Genomic DNA, 15742 nt, shown 5'->3' on the forward strand with positions numbered 1-15742 from the left:
TCTTTTCCGTGGACCCATCGTTATATATCCTGACCTGAAAGTTCAAAAATCTTTACAATGGCTTCAGGTACAAGTCACAAAACTACCGAGAATATGTCCTCTAGAACCTTCACTCTGAATACGGGAGCCAAGATGCCAGCTGTCGGCTTCGGCACGTTTGCCAATGAAGGTGCCAAGGGCGAGACATACGCAGCTGTTACGAAGGCTTTGGATGTTGGATATCGACATCTTGACTGTGCGTGGTTTTATCACAACGAGGATGAGGTCGGCAATGCCATTCAAGATTTCCTCGCCCGCCGATCCGACGTGACCCGTAAGGATCTATTCATTTGCACCAAGGTTTGGAACCACTTACACGAGCCGGATGATGTAAAGTGGAGCGCCAAGAATTCGTGCGAGAACCTCAAGCTTGACTACATTGATTTATTCCTTGTTCATTGGCCAATTGCAGCGGAGAAAAACAGCGACATGAGTGTAAAACTAGGGTCAGATGGGAAATACGTCATCAACGAAACCCTGACAGAAGACCCTGAGCCGACTTGGCGAGCAATGGAGGAGCTTGCTGAGAGTGGTATCGTGAAGGCAATTGGGGTTTCCAACTGGACTATACCAGGATTGAAGAAGCTTCTTCAATTCGCCACTACCAAACCGGCAGTGAATCAAATTGAGATTCACCCATTCCTGCCCAATGAAGATCTCGTGGCATTCTGCTTGCAGAACAACATCTTGCCTGAAGCCTACTCGCCGCTGGGGTCTCAGAACCAGGTTCCAAGTACTGGTGAGCGGGTACGCGACAACCCAACACTCAACGCCGTTGCCGAAAGAAGTGGCTATAGCCTTGCCCAGGTACTACTGGCTTGGGGCCTAAAGCGAGGTTATGCCGTGCTTCCAAAAAGTTCGACTCCAAGCCGTATCGAGAGCAATTTTATAATCCCAGAGCTAAGCGACGCAGATTTTGCAGCGATTGAGCAAGTTGCCAAAGGGAGGCATACCAGGTTTGTGAACATGAAAGACACTTTTGGATACAATGTTTGGCCGGAAGAAAAATAAAATATCTCTAAAATTTGACACTGCTCTTAAGATATCTTAGCCTATGCTATTTCTCCGTTATTTTAAAATGTTCAAGTAGTAAACAAGAATGATGTAACACATCAGTTCATAAAGGGTGATTTAATCTCTCAACATATGCTACATTGGAGTCCACATAGTTCACAGCGATTACTGGATCAATGATCGTCTTCATATATATATATATATATGTGTGTGTGTGTGTGTGTGTGTTCGCTATCCGCATATACGAATGCATGTTGCCGGTATTATACAGGCAACCGGTAATTTGTTAGTGATAGCACCCAGTGGAATCTACATGATAATAGCTCATACAGCTTTTTTGAACCTCTTATCTTGATTATAATTTGGACCAGTGTACCAAAATGATAGTTTAACCAATTGAGATTCTAGCTCGTAAGAAGAAGCCTGTATGCTCCTCTTGTAGAAAATTGCTGGGTCTTGCAATAGCCCCCGTTGCTGCTCTCTCTCTCTCTCACATACTTCGGTATAAACAAAACGGAGTTTCAATAGAGCTCGAATACAATAGCCACGGCTCTCTTGCCCTAGATCTCTAACACAAACGGTTACATAATCACCGATTCCGTAGGCAACGATTCTGACAGTCTTGCTAGATTGAATAGTGGATCTATAGCTGTAATCAATACTCTCAGTAAAAATTTCGTAGTAGATAATTCAGCTAAGGCTTTGCCTGCATAGTAATGAAGAAATTGTGGGGGGACTACTACCTCTTAATACAACGGCCAGATTAAGGAAAAGCGTGTCTGCCAGGACTGAGCTGAGCATCCTTATCGCTTGATTAGCGTGTACTAACTAATAATTAGGATATTGATACGTTGCCATATACTACCTATGCCCTTTCGCTTTCCGTTCTATACGCTTTTATATAGCCTGGTTTACTGCACTGATATTCTCAAACTTTTTTTTTTTTTTTTTTTTTTTTTTTTTTAAAAGAAAGGTATTTGTCTCAACTTTATTAAACAAACTAATCAAGCCTAGCTACTCGGTGCAATTTGAACCAACTTGCTAAGGCTTACTACCTTCTCACTAAAGGTGAGAATACTGCTGGTTCCCATAATATCAAGCATAGGCAAATCAGCTTTTAATGTCTTTGCAAGCCATGTTCTGAATTCGGTAGCAACTAAAGAATCAACTCCGTTGGAGCTAATTGATTTCCCTGGGTCAATATCATCAGCGGCCATTGATAAAAGTTTCGAGAGCTTCAGTCGAATTCCATTCGAGGCAATGACGACAGCTTCGTCAATTGCTGTCGCCGCGGCTAATTGAATGGGGACCAAGAGGATAGGATCATCCTCAACAGCGTCGCTTGCTGCGCTTGTTTCGCTCTGGAGATGTCGGAATAGAGGCAGATTGAGATAGCTTGGCACCGGCATGCGACGCTGCTTATATAGTGCGGCATTTGTCAGCCCAGAAACTGTCTGGCTTGATCCGGGATGCCGTTTATCGAGATGATATTCAAGGATCAGGTGAATTTCATCTTCACGAATGGATTCAAGAACAGAAGAGATGGTGGGAATTGTTTTGAGGCGAGACTTATTCTCAGCCACGTAGCCGACTGAGAGAATGCTCCCCAAGTCAATACTAGTAGCAGGGAGCCCAATTGAATGCCTGTGTATCGCCAGTGCGTCTTGGTAAGTGTTGCCCGCAGCATAATTAGCTTGACTTCGGTTGCCTAGGATTCCCGTTGCAGACGACAGAAGAAGGAAGAAATCCATGCTCGTGGGCAGCAGTTTGTGCAGATTCCAAGAACCTTGGAATTTAGGTCGTAGCGCCGCTTGGAAGTTTTCATATGTCATGTTCTCAAACATTGAATCCTGTGACATCATGTTAATACTTAATTCTTGAGATGAAAACAGGCGCACTTTTTTCTCACCTTGAGAACCATAGAACCTTGAACACAACCCTTGATTTCAGGGAGTTTAACCTTGCATTGGTCGATAATGCCAGATAGCGACGTTTCATCACTAACATCACATGCGAAGACGTGAATGTTACAACCAGCCGCTTCCAGCTCTTGCACGAGTTCTTGTGCAGATTCGCTTGCTGCTCCCGATCGAGAGATGAAAATCAGATGCTTTGCTCCTCGGGACACCATCCAACGTGCTATACTTCTCCCTAGACCTCCAAGACCGCCAGCTAAAACGTAAGAAGCGTCGTGATCAAACTGCAGTGGAGATGTCTTCTCAGGTAGAATCGGAACGAGGTCATTTGCGTTCGGCTTGAACACTGTTTTGCCCATACTCTTCCCTGATTGCAGAGATCGGAAAGCTTCTTCAATCTGTGTATAATCCATAACTCTAGTAGGCTTAGCCAATCGCACTTTGCCTTCAGCGAACAGCCGAACAGTTTCTGTGATTAGCTGGCCAAGTTTCTTTGGCTTATAGTTCATAATTGTTGTCAAATCAACGCTAGCCATGACTGTTTGGCGCAAGAGAGGGCTAAGGTCGACCCTTCCATTTGACTGAGCGTCTTTTTTGCCGATTTCAATGAATCGTCCAAATGGAGCTAGGACATCCCATGAAGCACGTAGAGCATCGCCTGACAGCGAATTCAGGACAACGTCTATGCCATGATTGTTCGTCATGCGCATTATTCCTTTTACAAATGACAAATCTCGACTGGAGAAGATATGATCCTTCTTTACCCCGTATTCAGTGATAAGAAGATCTCTCTTTTCGGGAGTGGACACTGTGGCAAAAACTTCTGCTCCAACTAAATTTGCAAGTTGAATCGCAGCCTGACCAACGCCACCAGCAGCGGCATGAATGAGGACTGTCTCTCCCTTGGACAGGTGAGCAATATCATAGAGTCCGTGGATTGCTGTAGAATAAACGCATGGGAGACTAGCAGCGTCCTCGAAACTCACAGAATCCGGAAGCTTTACCACAGCATCCTCACTTTGTCTTCCAAAGGTCTTGAGACATCCACCATCAACAAGTCCATTCATGTAGACCACCCTATCACCGACTTGGACGTTGGTGACTTTGGAGCCAATGCGGGAGACATAGCCTGCAGCTTCATTTCCAAGACATGCCGCAACGTGTTCCCCCATGGCAATCAGGACGTCTCGGAAATTAAGACCGACAGCTCTAATTTCCACTTCTACCTCATATTCGGCCATTGGGCGGGCCCAAACCGGATCTGTTGCAAAGTGGAGGGCACTCAGTGATCCTGGAGAGTAGGTATCTAGCATGATTGGTCGTCCAGCCTCCCCAAGAGGCCCATGCTCAGGGTCCGCTTCCGCAAAGTTGGAGTGGATGAAGCCATTCGTGTTTTGAGCATCGATGAGACGATTTGTTAGCAGCTCGTTATTTTTCAGGAAGTACTCGGCGTTTTTGCTATCATAGTCAATATTGTCTACAAACTGGTGCTTGAAAACAGACAATATTGATTCGATAAATTGGTCATCTTCTGGTCGAGGCTCTGCAGCCGCCAGCGTGATCAAGTTGGGGGCATCTAGATCACGCTCCCATCTAACTGTCCGTATAAGGCCCGTGATCATATATTGCGAGGGATCTTTCTGGAAATCCCCCGAGATCCATAGTATCCCATCACTCGTAGCAATAACATGGTTTAAGTCATTGTATTGTTGTTCAGTGAGCTGAGAAAGAAGAGGCTTTTCCAAATCAATGAGTGAAATGCATGTGTCGTATATCAGCTCAGTGTTTGATAAATCTGACAGGCTGACAATTGAGCAATGTTTGTAACCGAAATCGCTTGTGATTCTGGACTGAAGAGCAGTTGCCAAACTCTGTGTTGCTGCTGATGAGATGATATGTACTTTTCTGTTAGCATCTTGGAGACCGATGACTTCGTTATTTTCAGCAACCATTATACTCTGTCCACAGATATCGGCAACTTCACGATCTTGGAGAATGGTTGTGATCCCAGTGAAGCCAGCTTGGCGAAGCACGGTATCCCACTCAGGCTCAGATATCGACGGACACCACTTTCGGTTTGGCTCTACACTTAACCACCATCCCTTTAGCTGACCAAATGACAATGGAAGCCATAAAAGATCTAGTCTGGGTGTTAGTCCATCGCGTCAACCAAGAGAGGTCATATACATGCCTTGACGAATACCCTCGTGCATCACCAACTTGCCACCCGGCTTCAAGAGCGATCTAAGATTTGTTAAGACTTTCTCAAGGTCAGCAGTGGCGTGGATGACATTTCCAGCAAATATAAAATCGTATGTGCCTTGTTCAAATCCTTGTTGCGAAGCCTCGTTTTCGATATTGAAGGTTCGAAATTCGAGAATATTTCTCCATCGCTTAAACTTGTCTTTGGCCTTTTCAAAAAATGCCGATGATACATCCGTATACGTGTATTTGGCAATAGACGAGTCATTCAAGAGTCTCTCTTCATCAGCGGCAGATGGGCCTAAAGCTTCCAATACTGGGGCGGATAATGAACCAGTTCCAGCGCCAATCTCCATAATGTTAAGGTTGACGCGGTTATGATGGACAATTTCCAGGTAAGCCTTCAAAAGAACAGGTAGGTTTCCAGACTCGACCATATTCCTGTACAGTTCATCAAGGATGTTGTCTTGCCCAAACATCAATTGCAGAGGGTCGACCACTTTTCTCAAAACTGGGGCCAGATTCTTTCCCATCCGAACCAACAGTCTTCCATCTGCATTGTGCTCCGTAATTTGGCGGAAGAGATCTTCTCTTAGTGATTCATCCGCCATATATCGTTTCCATTCTTCAAAGTCCAGGTGAGGGAGCAAATTTTGATGTAGATCTTCCCGAATCTTGATACACCACTCATAATAGTTTTTGAAGTGGCCTTCGTAATTGCTTTCAGGATGGTCTTTTAAATCCTCTAGGGCAAGAGTTATAAAGAGGACTGATGCTAATTGTAATCGTCTGATGTTCTGTCGATAATCCTTGTTCTCCTCATAGGAAGCGAGCTGAGCCTTGAATCGAGGTTGCTTAACAAGATTGAGATCTGGCATCCATTCAACAACATGGCACAGTTTCTTCGCCTCCACAGAAGATACGTCTGATCCAAGGGATTTACCTGACCATCCTCTGACGGCAATTCTTTCTTCATTTGTCTCATTGTCCCAGATTGTGATATCGCTGTGGAACTTTTGGAAACCTGATAATTTGGAAACCCCAAATCCTCGGAATTTATGTCCAGGAGTACTTTCCGTGTTAGCAGAAATACGCACTTCTCTGATAAAAGTGGGGACCATAGGAGACTCTAGTGTAGTCTTATCCGTGATATCAAGAACACCTGTTCCCAATGTTAATGTTATCAAATCGTCACCAAGGGAGAATAATTTATCCATACCAGCAATAAAAAGATGCATCATGCTATCCAATGTGGATGGGTGAATCATGTGAGGATGAAGAAAATTTTTAGGCATGATTTTGGCAACATCCGGGACAGTAATGAGTGAAGCCACTTCACCTTTACCTTTATTTACCACAACATCTGACAAATTTTGAAACAAAGGTCCGAAATGCAACCCAACAGTATCCAAGTTGTCATAGTTGATGCTTGTTGGTGTGGTACAGCATTCGACACTGTCCTTGAGCATCTTCTTGGACTCTTGTGCCTCCGACGCTTCTTCGAGACCTTCGTCAATAGGTCCTGGAGCGACTTCATACTGGGTCTGAATATATCCAGTGCAATGCTCCACCCAGTTATCTGCCACAGTATTGTAGCTTGTCACTGTCCATTTTCTCCAGGATTTTGATTTCTCAAGACTAGACTCGTCCATTCCTACCATAGAAAACTTAACTTCAATGCCGTCTTTATTGTCTGGAATAATGAGGGCACTTTTAATCGAAATATCCTTGAGATGGAATCCGAGGAGTTTCAAATCTGGTGATGCCATCTGCCTGGAAGCCTCTATAGCCATGATGATATACCCAACACTATAGATCAGTTAGCTTCATTACCCAATTATCCACATGGCATATTGCGGCATATCCTACCCTGGGTATACAATGCTACCGGTAACCTATAACGTGTTGGAATTTCTCATACACCGCGCCATACGCTAAACGATTGATGGGCACCTACCACGTGGTCTCTTAGCCAAGGCTGCTCAGAGATCCGTACAAAGTTACGCCAAACTGGCTCCTCAGGATTCCAGTCAGGTACTGGGGCTCCGAACAGGTCATGACGAGGATATTTGCGATATCGGTAATTGCGACTCAGCCTACTTTCATACCAAGTCGTTTGACTATGGTTGAAAACATAGGGAGGAAGGTTAGTAAGCATAGTGGGCAATTTTTCACTCGAGCCAGACAAGGAGGCTTGATTCACGAGAGCGAGGTCGATAACACTGCCCCGTGCAAACAGGTTTCCAACGGTCTTTAGTAGAGTATCCACGCCCGGGGTGTTGCGATCTAGGACGGCGTGGTATCCAATAACCTGGTTATCATTGAAATGACTGGCAATTGTCTCCTTGATGGCGCTTCGAAGAGCTGAATGAGGTCCAATCTCGATGATTTCCTGAATCGCGCTGTTGCTTGTATTCACTCTCATAGAACTTTTGGAGCTTTCCAATGACATTTTAAGCAAAGCATCAGTGAATCGCACAGGCGAAATCAGGTTGTCAACCCAATACTGTGCCGTTATATCGCCATCGACCCGTGCTCCTGTGACGCTGGAGTACATGTCAGTTGAGAACTGGGCATCTGATGGTTCCATATCGCCCAAGAGATGCAAGTACTCTTCTGCTACTGTCTTCATATGTGCCGAATGATATGCTGTTTTAACTTTAAGTTTCCTTGCGAAAATATCCCTTTCATCGAGAATTTGCTTCACTTTGTCGATCTTCGCGGTGTCTCCGGATACAGTGTGGTTCTTGGGGCTATTGTAACATGCCACTGTCAATTCGCCCGCCAACTTGGCATCTACTTTTTGAAGGTACTCATTCAAATCTGAGGTCGTCAAGCCAACTGCAAGCATCGAGCCATTGCTTGACACTTGACTTGAGACGTAACCTCGATAATAGGCCACCTTCCATGCCGTTTGTTGGTTAATCTTCCCTGCACAATAGGCAGCTGCAATTTCGCCTGATGAATGGCCCACCACGCGTGCAGGACGCAAGTTCCAGGATGCAAGCAAGTCCACAAGAGCCACTTGAATAGCAGTGCAAGATGGGTGAGCCAATTGTGGCTTATCGATTTGAGATTCTGATTGATCCTTTAAGAGTTCCTCTGTTTCATAGCGTCAGCTGACATATTTCTCTTTTAATATCTTTCGGATTATACGAATCCTTCGGTTGATACATGCATCTCAGCCAAGAAAAATGTAGGTCACTCACCATATAGAGACCACGGACTGCCCAACTCTTTCATATAGTGCGAAGCGCTTTCTAAACTTGCTTTAAAGGTAGGGAAAATTAACAATTCCCTCCCCATAGCATACCACTGCGCCCCTTGACCAGTAAAGACGAAAGCAATACTTGGAGCTGCTCTTGTCCTGAGTGGCTTCGAAATAGAGGAGTTTGTGGTTAACGCATTGACTAAATCATTTGGATTGCTGGCAAGGCAATACGATCGCCATTGGAAAGCAGTCCGTTTTGCCGCCAATGTATATGCGAGATCTTGCAGATATTTCTGCGCATTGCTTAAAGACTGTGAGAGTTGATCATTCAGGTAGCTAGCCAGAGAATCGGCGTTCCTCTGCACTCCCTGTTCATCAAAGGATGAAAGCGCAAAAATCAGGGGAGTGGAGCTTGCTGTAGAATCGCCATTCTGATGGTTGTGGGTGTTGGCTGCATCTATGCCATTAATGCTTTGGCCATTGATATGGCCGTTGCCATTCGTTGCGTGACCATTCACCTGATCGAGATATGGCAACGTCTTATGAAGTCCAACCAAATTATTCTGTTGAAGATAATGTCGTGCATCTTGCAATACAACATGACCATTGGTCCCAGAAAAGCCAAAGGAATTGATGGAAACCTGTCTGATGCCTGGTGAAGGCCATGGAGTAGGTTGCAGTGGCAGATGAAGTCGCCATTTGTCAATGGGAATCTTTGGATTCACTCTTCCGAAGTTTGTATTAGGTGGAATCATTGCAGATTCTAATACCATCACAGACTTAATGATACCAGCAAGTCCTGAGGCTCCTTCTGTATGTCCAATGGCAGATTTGACAGCGCCCACTATCAGTGGCGATTCTCGGTCAGCAGTGTTGAAGGAATTGGCGATTGCTCGCGCTTCAATTGGATCTCCAGCAGCAGTACCGGTGGCATGAGCCTCGATATAAGCCGTTTCCGCTAGGTCCAAACCCCCTCGCTTGTACACCTCGCGTATCATTTGCTCTTGTGCGGTTGCGCTAGGCAATGTGATACCAGGTGTCCTTCCATCTTGATTGAGGCCAGTCGCACGCACCACCGCGCGGATGGTATTGCCGTCTCGAAGGGCAGTAGACAGTCGCTTGATGAGAACTGTCGCGACGCCCTCTCCTCGAGAGTATCCGCCGGCGCGGTGGTCAAAGCTGTAAGACTTTCCATCTCCTGCTAAGAATCCATGGTGGTCCATACCAAACCAATCTGTAGGATATGTGAAAACATTGACGCCGCAAATAACGGACATTTCAGACTCGTTATCTCTTAAGCTCTGGGCGCCTAAATGAAAGGCAACCATACTACTGGAGCATGCAGTGTCAACTGTCAAACTTGGGCCTTTGAAGTCAAAGAACCAGCTTATGCGCCCAGAAAGAATGGAATTGCTGGTTCCCATAGGCTTGTATTTTAGCTTCAGTTCTGGGTCGCTATTCAATAATTGAAGGTAATCATGGTTAAACCCGCTGCTGAACACTGAAGTGTTCGACCCTATTGCTCGATCCAATGGAATGCCAGCTAGTATGCTACATTAATAATGATGTATAAACAAACGAATACGGTCACAGCAACTAACCATTCTCCAGAGCTTGATATACATTCTCCATCAGTAGTCGCTGCTGCGGATCAAGCGACATAACCTCAGATTTCGGTATTGAGAAGAACTGATTGTCAAATTCAACTGGATCACCAGCCATAAAATGTCCTCCTTTGACATGAAACTATGACTTTTGTAAGCAAATGTATAATATATATTGAGAAGTCACTTTATTCGCTTACGGTACCACCGTGCTCAACATCAGGGTGGTAATGTCCGTCCATGTTGAACCGGTTCTGGGGAAACGGCGTCATCGCGGATTTACCGCTCATGAGCATCTTCCAAAAGTTTTCATTGTTGTCTCCCTCCTGGGGGAACCGACAGGCCATACCAATGATAGCAAGGGGCTCCATTGTAACAGGAGGAAAGATTTCGTGGTGAAGTTCTACTGAAGGAGGATGGATACTGAAGGAGAATGGAGTGAGTGAGTAGCAACTTTTTGCTATCAAATTTGAGACTTTTCAAAGGGACTATATAAGTAAAATGATATTTTTGTCCAATATATATGTGATTAGTAAGTCAAGATAATAATAATAATTTGATATTTTATTATAATAAGGACGTCATGGTTTAAGTCACCTACATACGCGAAGGAGGTGACAGTGTACCGGTAGCCATACACAGGTAACCATTCGAAGACAAAAGTACATGGCTTAGGACTAGTACACTCATAGAAGTACACTAGTAATGATCCAGTTGTAGGCGCATATTTTAGCAACTTAGTGTAGGAACCATTCCTGACGACTATCTATTTTCCTGCAACTACGCCCGAGCACCCGTGCCCTGCATTAGGTCGTTCGTATAACGCTGGGCCTTGATCCTCTCTCAATTCTGTCATCGTGCGACAGCGCACGCGAAGTATGGAGTATGGGGTATGGGGTAACCTTGGGCATTTCGGCCCGTTCCCGGTATGTTTAGAACGCTGAGGTAATTAGGGCACGGCTGGTTATCGAGGCGTCCTACCAATCATATGGGTCACGAATACTTTCCTTCCGAATGCTACGCTCGCACATGGTCTCGGGATAAGACGTCGCATATCTAAACTAGATTGCCAATTTAGAGAGTCAGCGTGGATCCCTCGGTCCATTCGCTATGCACGATGCGGCAACTCACAGATCTAGCGCTTATCTGATGCAGCAACCAAGTCCGTATCAGGTCCAACGGACACTCGGAACGTTTTATTGCCACGCTATTACTTTTACTACTATTTTGATCCTTCATCCTGCGTGTAACTCTAAGTAGTAGAATCCATAGTGGGCCAAGAATATTCATCTAGGGTCAATTACTCGGACTCAACTCATGCACCAGAGTGGATGAACGGTTTCAAAAGGACCATTAGTGAGGGGAACGGATGAACGAATGATCATGTAACCACCCCGTGCTGCTAGCTCTAAAAGAAAAAGTAAAGGACTTATAAGCTCCCTTGTTCGGAATTGCTATACGAAGTATGCTCCTGCCGTAAGAACAGAATGGCATTCCGTTTAGTAGCAGTGGCTACAGCTCTTTGGGGCTATGGAAGCTCCGCTTCTTCCGATCCTTGGATTTTGTCGACGAATCAATTCATTCCAAACCGTTATCAAAGCTCTCCTTACGTGGCCAATGGATACTTTGGCCAGCGGTTACCGGCTGAGGGGATTGGCTACTGGGTATATCAAGATAATTCTACCGGTGATTACCAGCTAAACTGTCAGTATCATCGAACGATCCCGACTTCGCTCATTGTGGAACAATACTAATCGGTCCTGTGACAAGGCAGCCTGGCCGCTGGATCAACCAAGAGCCACATTTGGAACTATTTCCGGATTTTGGGACGTTCAGCAGAACATTACGCACACCATTGCGCCGGACAACTTGAAACGGGGGGGTGAATCAGTGATCAGTGGCATTCCGGACTGGACAGGTCTTACAGTAACAACGGAGAGCGGCCAGACTTTCAAACCTGGGATTGACCCTTCAACTGTACAGGGTTTCATGCAGTCATTTTCAATACGCAATGGAATTGTCCAAACAAACGTAACGTGGAACCCGCTGAGCGACAAAACTACCTACCAACTCAACTATACCGTCGTTGCCCACAGAGCCAGACTCAACTTGGGAATCGTTCGTTTGGACCTCTCTGCCGACCAGGATGTGAGGCTTAAAATTACCGACATTTTGGATGGAGCTGGTGCTGTACGGGCCGACTTCCATGACAAATCGCTGGAATCAGATGCAACAATTTGGACAAGCGTGAAGCCGTCAGGAATTGACTACTGCACCGCGTATTTGGTCTCCACGGTCAAATTTGAGAGCACGAGTAATACTAGCTTGGATGACTTGAGACAAGCATTCGAGACTAGAAAGGACGGTGGGGGGTATCCCTGGGTCTCCACTAATAGTAGCACCATCTCGCAAGTCTGGGACTGGCGTTTGAAGCGGGGAGATACCCTGACAATTTACAAGTTCGTTGGCATAGGATCTACTGCGGCTTTTCCTACCAACACGCTATCGATTGTGAAGGATGCGGCGATCTTGGCAAGATCGACATCATGGGATGAGCTGATAACCGAGCACACGGAGAAATGGGACGCTGTTTGGGATGATGTCGATATTGTCATTCCGGGGGACCAAGACTTGCAATTCCGTACACGTGCCTCTCTTTTCCACATTCTCACCAATCTTCTTCCTGAAGACGCAGGGTTGGCCGGCAACTCAATTTCTGTTGGGGGGTTATCAAGCGATTCTTACGCTGGTCTGATATTCTGGGATGCAGACACATGGATCTATCCTTCTATTCTTTCTCTTTATCCCCAGTACGCCGCGAGCATCAACAAATATCGCGGCCGACTTCTAAATCAAGCTATTGAGAATGCACAGTATTACAACTTCTCTGGAGCGCTTTATCCATGGACAAGTGGCCGGTTTGGCAACTGCACGGGAACGGGGGTGTGCAAGGGTTACCAGTATCACATCAACACAGATATTGCCTTGGCTCATTGGCAGTATTTCCAACAAACGAATGATCTGGGCTGGCTTGCCAAAAGAGGATGGCCGATCATAAACAAAATCGCTGAGATGTTTGCTGCATACGTGGTTCATAATTCTTCTACTGGAAAATACGAAACCATAAAATTGGGAGAACCGGTATGCCTAAGTTGGACAATTTTCCATGACTCCTTTTTCCATGCTAACCGAACGAACCAAATTGTAGGACGAATTTGCGTATAATATCAACAACGGCGCATATACCAACGTTGGAATCAAGCAGCTACTCGGCGACTGGGCACCATCAGCCGCGAATCGATTGAACCTAGAAGTTCCCAAAAACTGGTCTTACATTTCCCAGAATATGTATATTCCTTATAATGAAATGGAAAAAATTATTATCGAGTTCGATGGTATGGATGGAACGTGGATGACCAAGCAGGCGAGCACGGGGTTAATCCATTATCCGCTACAGTTTCAATTTAGCGATACACAAGCAAGAAACGACGTTGCATACGTTTGTTACCCCATTCGCATTTGAATTTTGAAACGTCAAACTAATGTGTAGCATCAGTATTCTTCGGTTAATACGGCAGATGGCCCGGCAATGACATGGTCTATATATGCAATATCTGAAGCCCAATTACAACAGAAAGGCTGCGCTGCTTATACATATCTTCAGCGTTCATCAGAATCATATATTCGTCAGCCCTTCTATCAGTTCAGCGAGACTCAGTTGGATACGCAGCCACCAGGGGTAGACAACCCAGCGTTCATTTTCGGATTGAATCCAGCATTTCCGTTCCTTACGGGGGCGGGAGGTTTCTTGCAAGTGTTAACCCACGGATTGACTGGCATGAGGCCAAATATAAACTCGTTTTATTTGGACCCTATGTTACCCCCTCAGCTACCAGATGGAATCCAAATTAAAGGAATGAAATGGCAAAATGCAACGTTCGATTTGGCCATTGAAATGCATAACACTACGATCAACCGACGACAGACAAGCTCGGTTGGCAAAAAGCATGTAATCTTGGAGATCTTGGGAGGAAACCCGGCGATAAAAGAATATCGCCTGAGCGCAGGAGAGTCGATTGTTATCCCGACAAGGCGTCCAGATATTAGCCACGCGCAAGAAGATTTGGCTCTGTGTCGGCCAGTTGGGTCTGACACTGAGTGGGTTGCTGGGAATTATCCTTACGCAATAGTTGACGGGTCTAATTCAACCGTTTGGCAGCCCGCCACTCCCCAGAAGGCCTCTGTTGTAATTGACATCGGAAAACCACGGAAGATCTCAAAAGTCATACTTAATTGGGGCGCGGTGCCACCTTCTACCTTTAGTCTATCCGGATGTGATGAGGCGAAAAGCGGCTTCAAAGAGCTGTTTCCTACCCAAAAAGTGGAGATATCAGCACCATACGATGCACAAAGAGCACGAATTGTCCGAGTAAGAGAAGGTAATATGACGGCTGTTGAATTCGAAAAATCGATTCAATTTCGATTTCTAAAGCTAGTGATTAATGGGTCTTGCGCCTCGAATGGACTAGGAGCGACAGTGGCCGAAGTGCAAATCATAGAAGATCGAAACAGCAGTTATGAGAAAGGTTTGAGAAATATTGTTTCTTTGCTGGTCAATAGTCTATGGAGGTCTTTACTTAGCACTTTCTCTTGGCCACTCTAGTAATACATTTATGCTAATTCCGCCACCTCCATAATCCTTTCTGCAATCTTTCGCATTTCGTCTTGACCTCTGGGGAAATCATGTCCAAAGGGATGATGGTGCTCCCGAGCTAACTCTGGATTGCAAAGATTCAACAAATTAAGTCCCAAGTCGGCATCGTCTTCATTTGGACAACGAATGTGCAGTGATGGAATGTCAATAAGAGGCCCATCCTCTGCTCCGTATCTTGTCAACCCAAGTTTGCCATCTGTTAAACAATATCTTCCATCAGCGAGCATGCCTGTTTTGACTGCTTTGATCTCTTTCTTTCTAGATTCAATGGCCTTTTCTGCCTCTTCTCTGCTATCGCCCTTACGGACTCGCATGTTCGATGGGCGCAAGTAGGTATCCTCCAGTTCCTTATCAAGCACCGTAGTATCCACCACGTCCACCAGCACCTTCTCTTCATTCAAAGAGAAGGCTTTAAGCGGTGTCCCTCCGTTAATGAATACTGCGAAACGAAACAATGGCTCGACCGTATCCCTTTGGCTGTGTCGGATGATTACTTGAGCTGCAAAGGCGGCCCCCCCGGAGTAACCCAATACTCCATCAAACCCCCCCTCTTGCTCGATGAGATCCAATAAATGATCTTCAGCCTCTACCACTGAGGAGGGAACCAGAGGATTGTAGTATGCATACTGGGGCAAGTTGGAGAACTGAGTAGTAAATACCGACCAATTACCTAACGTGTTGTTAAGATCGGAACACAAGAACTGCAGTACTGTGTGAGAAACGTTGGCATACCTTCGGTGTGAAGCTCTGTCCCTTGCACAAAGTCAAACGTGAAGTCATCTAAAATACTGCGAAGTGCAGCAGTCTGAGCTTGGAAGATCTATAGTATGATGCCGCGCAGCTGTTAGCTCAATCCGCTAGCGAGTTGTTTGCAGACATCATCGGTGAAGGAATTACCTCATTATTGGAGCCTCGTCCGTGTAAACAAAGAATCTTCATCTTTAAAAGAGGGGTTATGTAATCTCTGGTAAGAGGTGAATTCAGCAAAATTGAGAAACAAGGGCTAAGCTGGGACTGACACAGGAAGGAACAACCAAAACGC

At 45.5% G+C, this 15742-nt stretch overlaps 4 protein-coding genes across 4 annotated transcripts; 2 read left to right on the plus strand and 2 right to left on the minus strand.

Moving 5' to 3' along the window:
- Positions 1 to 93: 93 nt before the first annotated feature.
- TRIVIDRAFT_50885 (uncharacterized protein) lies at positions 94 to 1050 on the plus strand (the record flags this gene model as incomplete). Its single annotated transcript, XM_014097343.1, has 1 exon — positions 94 to 1050. One exon carries the CDS (start codon positions 94 to 96, stop codon positions 1048 to 1050), a length of 957 nt encoding a protein of 318 aa, XP_013952818.1.
- Positions 1051 to 2063: 1013 nt separating this feature from the next.
- On the minus strand, positions 2064 to 10357 carry TRIVIDRAFT_51044 (uncharacterized protein; the record flags this gene model as incomplete). Its single annotated transcript, XM_014097344.1, has 9 exons — positions 2064 to 2903; positions 2963 to 5114; positions 5157 to 6333; positions 6391 to 6980; positions 7041 to 7066; positions 7129 to 8273; positions 8381 to 9925; positions 9984 to 10128; positions 10187 to 10357. The coding sequence occupies 9 exons, from the start codon at positions 10355 to 10357 to the stop codon at positions 2064 to 2066; spliced, it is 7791 nt and encodes a 2596-aa protein (XP_013952819.1).
- A 1116-nt stretch (positions 10358 to 11473) lies between these two features.
- TRIVIDRAFT_51014 (glycoside hydrolase family 65 protein) lies at positions 11474 to 14649 on the plus strand (the record flags this gene model as incomplete). Its single annotated transcript, XM_014097345.1, has 4 exons — positions 11474 to 11690; positions 11761 to 13127; positions 13195 to 13485; positions 13543 to 14649. 4 exons carry the CDS (start codon positions 11474 to 11476, stop codon positions 14647 to 14649), a joined length of 2982 nt encoding a protein of 993 aa, XP_013952820.1.
- An 8-nt stretch (positions 14650 to 14657) lies between these two features.
- TRIVIDRAFT_69863 (uncharacterized protein) lies at positions 14658 to 15639 on the minus strand (the record flags this gene model as incomplete). Its single annotated transcript, XM_014097346.1, has 3 exons — positions 14658 to 15370; positions 15433 to 15520; positions 15598 to 15639. The coding sequence occupies 3 exons, from the start codon at positions 15637 to 15639 to the stop codon at positions 14658 to 14660; spliced, it is 843 nt and encodes a 280-aa protein (XP_013952821.1).
- Between the last annotated feature and the right edge of the window lie 103 nt (positions 15640 to 15742).

Source organism: Trichoderma virens (assembly GCF_000170995.1).
Source record: "Trichoderma virens Gv29-8 chromosome Unknown TRIVIscaffold_86, whole genome shotgun sequence".
Lineage (NCBI taxonomy): Eukaryota > Fungi > Ascomycota > Sordariomycetes > Hypocreales > Hypocreaceae > Trichoderma > Trichoderma virens.